Here is a 5642-nt window from a genome sequence, read left to right on the forward strand (position 1 = left end):
GGCACAGATTTACCATTTTACGAAAACATTCTTACTGTATGACCAAGTTTGCTTGACAATACGAAACATTCCATTACACAAGTGCAATATCATCAAACTACTAAGGAAATGTTTGAACGATTCTTTTTGTATGTTTCAGCTCTTAAATTATAGTTGTCGTAAAATTATTATTGCCTTTGGTGGGTGCATAAATATTAGAAACGGGCAGTGCACTCAGGTGATGGGTTGGGCTTTCTCAACACTGGTCCGCAAAAGAGAAATGACTTTGCCTGGCTCCGGAGCTCCAAACACTGAACTTCCAGCTACGATACAGTTGGCCCCTGCTGCAGCCGCTGCTTCTATAGTCGATGGGCCTAACCCTCCGTCCACCTCGATATCTAGCGTTGGATACTTCTGCCTCAATGCCCTGACCTATCCACCCAAAATTATCATTAAACTGAGAGGTTACAAAAAAAATTCAATAAGCAAATGGCATTAAAAACATCAAAGAACATAACCAACCTTGTCCATCATGCTGGGCATGAACTTCTGACCTCCAAATCCAGGCTCCACCGTCATCACTAGCACCATTTCTACTGGAGTTTCCCCTTCAACCTGGTCATAGTACGTGTAAAGTTTGACATAAACAGATTGATCACACTCTGGAAACAGGCAAAAGATCCATTACCAGAGGATAGACATCTTCAACAGGTGTTCTAGGCTTTAGAGCCACACCTGGCCTCATCCCAGCAGACCTAATCTTACTCACAAGTTCTTGCCAGTTCTCTGAAATAAGAAGCAAATACAAAGTACTCAAAGATCACTAAAATGAGACAAATCAAACGTGATGAAGATTAAGAGCTAGCTACTATACTATACCTTTGGCCACCTCAACGTGGAATGTGAAACCAGAAGCCCCAGCTTTACCCATCTGCTCCACGTAATCCATGGGGTTCGTCACCATTAGGTGGCAATCAAGATATGCACTGTGATCATCAAAGCCAAGGGGGCATCAGTTCACTTAACAACATGTGTCAGGCATTGAATTCAAGGAGAAAGAAACTCGTTATTACCTTGTGTGCTTTCTCAAACTCTCGATGACAGGAGCACCAATGGTTAGATTCGGGACAAAATGCCTGCCCGAGTAACACAGAGAGTTATACACCCGAGAGTATCTTGAAACAAGGTAGCCTTTTGACAAAGCTAGATGCTAATAAGTAAAACACAGCTAAGGAAGTGAAATATTACCCGTCCTGCAAATGAAATAACAGGGAAGTTAATAAGTATGAAACAAGGAAAGGTTCTGTATCATTTAAGTCAATAACAACGAAGCTCAGTTTCTTGTTTCATACTAAGAGCAGATACAAAATGATTCAGATTAGAATTTCCACAAAGCAGTCACATTCAAGACCAGATGAAGTTGAAACCAACCATGTTTTGCGTGTTTCCAATATAACTTATTAGGAACATAAACTCAAGAATTCAGAAAGTACGACAATGTGAGGCATAGTGAATGATCGAGAAGCAATTTCTTTCAATTTTGTTATAAGAAATCATGATTCCTGATGGATTGAAGTTCAAACATATTCAGATTCACAAACTGTCTAAAGAAAAGATCAAAAACAAACGATGAGTCATGGATTACAGAGATAAGGTAGGTACAATCTCTGGAACTTTATCATATCAAAGTGAAAGCCTTCATTATCACTAAGTGAAATAAAATTTAAAAAATTCAGATTTTAGAGTTACCATGATGTCCATGTGAAGCCAGTCAGCGCCCAAATCAACCATCCGCTTGGCCTCTGCCGCCAGATTTGCAAAGTCCGAAGACAGCATTGATGGAGCTATCTTTGGCGACACCACCATCTTTCTTGAATTTCGACCTATGGATACAGAATTGAGAAAAATCGAACAGAGGGGCTTAGATTAAGTTCAAAACAAGATTGTTCAAAAAAACACTGGCCAATAATAAACAACCTCAACTTTAAGACAGAACAGAAAACTACTCATCTGCATGTGATAAATGAAGCCCAAAAACAACAAAGAACGGTTGGTATTAAGGAAGAACAAAACACACACAAGATTGCAACTTTGATTAGGGTTTTCAAGTTTCTAAGTTGACAAAACTGAATCAAGTTTTCGAGACTAGAGCTGATCCACAACAAAATCACAGAGTTATAGAGAAACATGAACCTAATAATATCCGAGAAGATCGAAACCCATATTCATATTCATAAATCACAAAACTGAACTTCATCAACTAACTTTAGAGAGTAAGAAAAATTGCAAAAAGTACCTACTGATTGTCGATTGAACAAGAAGAAGAAGTGCGATTCCGACAACGTCTCGATTTTGCAGAGAGACGAATCTGGTTTCGGGTTTTGTTTCTTCTTCTTCTCCTGAAAAGTAAAAACTGACTAACCCGACCGGTTGCTCGACCAATGACAAGAGCTTCTACCAAACATCTCCAATAAAAATCTTCTTTAAAATGTATTAGCTTTATTAAATTTGGACGAAAGGAACAATTAAAAAAATTTAATTTGCTGACCAACTCATTTTAAAATTAACTAGATTTTCATCCGCGTGTATATTTAAAAAAAAATATGATGTTATTTGTTTTTTATGTCACTATTTAGGATTGGGCAAAAAACTCGAATTCGAAAAACCTAACCGATCCCAATCCGAATAAGTAGTACCAAATCCGAACCGAGAAATTAATTAAATATCTTAATTATTCAAAATTTTGGTATTTGAAGAACTGAAACCTAATACGATCTGAACCGAAATATTTTGGGTATCCAAAATAGATTTATATACTTATATATATTAATTATTTTTAGATTTAATATATATAAAAGCATCTAGAATATATATGATACTTTTAAGTTCGTTTAAATACTTGAAATATATACAAATAATCAAACGTAAATATCTAAAATAGTTAAAATATACTAAAAACTCCAAAAATACTTAAATAATTATTAATTCACTATTCAAATATTTAAACTAAACCAATTTATATGTTAAGTTAGGTACTCTGACATATGTTATTCAAATTTATATTTAATATTTTCTATTGTTTATAGATTTTTTAAAAAATTAAAGCATATAATAAATTTTAAATTTTAAAAAATAATTTTAATTGGTTATCAAAATTCGAGCCAAATCCTCAAAGATTTGAAACCGAACACGAAATCCCAAACAAACCCGAACGCCCACCCGTAATCACTATTATATATCCTATATGTGTGTGTCATCATAGGTTACAAAAATATATGTTATCATATAATTAATTGTATTTTATACGTACCATCAAATAAGTAATCTTATAATTAATAATATTTTATACGTACAATCATATAAATAATCATATATATCTATCTTATATTTTATATGTACAATTGTACTATTCATGTATCCAAACAAAAACTTAAAGTAAATCTATTTTAATAAGATAGATATTAAAAATAGAGTATTTGCGGTAGATAACGTAAACAAGTTTCGAAATTAGCTATATGGAAAAGCACTATGCATTATCTCATAATATCAAGTTTAACCCTACTAACTATATTTTCTGCAAAAAACCAAACTTTAATTAACTCTTTTTATACAGTCGTCTCACTCCATTTCAATCAGAAAACAAAACCAGATTGAAGTATAGAGAAGATGGTCTCTTCCCAACTCATTGTCTCTCTCTCTCTCTCTCTCTCTCTCTCTCTCTCTCTCTCTCTCTCTCAGACAAAGACATCACCGGTTTCTCCTTCTAAAACTCCAAGTATATCTGAAAGTTTGGTTCTTTTCTGGTTCATCACCATAATCCGATCATAGAAAATAGTTGGGGTGAATGTATCTGGATCATGATTTGTTTGATCGCTTTCTTTTCTTTCTAACTGGATTTTTTATTTGGATTCTATAGTCTGTCAGCGGAGAATCCAATATGTTCTTGGTTGAAAAAAAAAAAATTTGGTATTACGGAAAATGTATCCAGATCATGATATGTTTGATCGGTTTCTTTTACTTTTAACAGGTTTTTCGGTAATATGACAAATATTGAAAATATATAAACTGAGTACTACATACGTAAAATGTATCATGTTACATCAATAGGTACACTGAATCGCATGATGATTATAATATCGTTGGATCATACATAATAAATAACCACATATGCAAATACTTTCGAATTCTGCATACATTTGCAAATGACTCTAAATGACTCTTAAAAATATAGATATGATTTTGACATTATTAAGTAAAAAATATTTTTTTATTATTTGCTGTTTTTAACCTTATGTATAGAGAATGTATACAGTAAAATAAGATAGTTGATGAAGTTCACAATTATAACACATGTGGCCAGGAAAAAAAAAGATTGTACCATACTAAAATTTCCTCTTTGAATATAGCATAGTCGTGCGAGTCATCATTTTTAATTTTACTCAAATAACATGACGGTGAGCCAAATGATGCATATAACACGTCATCATTCAGTTAATTATTATATACATAAACTTCATTTCTTAGACAGAGGAAGGAACAACAATGTAAACGACTAGACAACAATATAACATAAGTGAAGGTTTTATCTTTCATGTACAATACATCGTATAAACCATTTGCACAACACATAATATATGTTCTTCACATACGTAAATTAATAAAGTTGAGTATCATATAAAAATAGTATAGAACTAATAGTAAATTGATAAATAGTATAGAAATACTACATACAGTATAGTTGTAAACTCTAACTTCCATCCATTTCCACTCCAGTCTCTTTCCCTAAATATTAAACCTTAAATCATAATTAGTAAATCATAAACTCTAATATAAAATATAAAAACTACTTATAATATTTTTTTAAAAAACTAAAAAATAATACAGTATATAATATTTTGTAATATTAAATATCCTATACTATAATTTTTTCACATCATATATAGTATACTGCGAGCACTACAAGAAAATACAAGTATAGCGACGGCCAAAATCCTCGTTATTTCCTCGTAACAGAAGGGTTACGAGGAAATGGCGATGAAAGGCGTTTCGTCGTTATATGTTTGTCATAAGAGAAGATTCGTCGCCATTTCCTCGTTCATTAGCGAGGTTATATTTTCCTCGTAAAGAAGAATTAAGGTTTCGTCGTAAAGACCACGTGGGGTTTCCACGTAATGCGGTCGTTGTGTTTCCTCGTAAGTAACTCGAAAAGGATTCGTCGTAAAAGACCCGCAAAAACCTCTAAATATATTCGTCGTAATAAAAACGTAAATAACACGAAAGTAATTCGTCGTAATAGAATCGTAAAGTATACGAAAACGAATCCACGTAAAATCCTCGTTAATAGTTCCTCGAGATTTTGTCGTTAATTTTCCTCGTTAATACATCGGGAATTAGCTACGAAATTACTTTGTTTTCTATTTACTGAATTTATAAATAAAAATAAAATAAAAATTATATTTATTTAATTTATTAATAAAATTTTAATTGAAATTAAATCGAATAGAAAATTTTTTTTTGGCCGAATCAAAATGAAATTATATAATATATAAATAAGTTTTGAATTTTAAAATACAATAACAAAAAAGAAAACTAATGCTGCATTGCCGCGTCGTAGAATTCCTCGCTCCTTCTCGAGAGATCTGCCTCGTTGACTTGCACGGATG

At 32.5% G+C, this 5642-nt stretch overlaps 1 protein-coding gene across 2 annotated transcripts; it reads right to left on the reverse strand.

Moving 5' to 3' along the window:
- Positions 1-8: 8 nt before the first annotated feature.
- LOC106315519 (ribulose-phosphate 3-epimerase, cytoplasmic isoform) lies at positions 9-2452 on the reverse strand. Of its 2 annotated transcripts, none has more exons than XM_013753265.1 (8): positions 2276-2452; positions 1729-1862; positions 1228-1232; positions 1053-1115; positions 859-965; positions 668-765; positions 502-594; positions 9-411 (listed from the first exon to the last, which is right to left on the reverse strand). In XM_013753265.1, exons 2-8 carry the CDS (start codon positions 1843-1845, stop codon positions 214-216), a joined length of 681 nt encoding a protein of 226 aa, XP_013608719.1. In that variant the 5' UTR covers positions 1846-1862; positions 2276-2452; the 3' UTR covers positions 9-213. The 2 variants fall into 2 exon arrangements, with proteins under 2 accessions (XP_013608719.1, XP_013608721.1); XM_013753267.1 differs by having other exon boundaries at positions 2280-2451.
- Between the last annotated feature and the right edge of the window lie 3190 nt (positions 2453-5642).

This window comes from Brassica oleracea, chromosome C9 (genome assembly GCF_000695525.1).
Source record: "Brassica oleracea var. oleracea cultivar TO1000 chromosome C9, BOL, whole genome shotgun sequence".
NCBI classification, from domain to species: Eukaryota; Viridiplantae; Streptophyta; class Magnoliopsida; order Brassicales; family Brassicaceae; genus Brassica; species Brassica oleracea.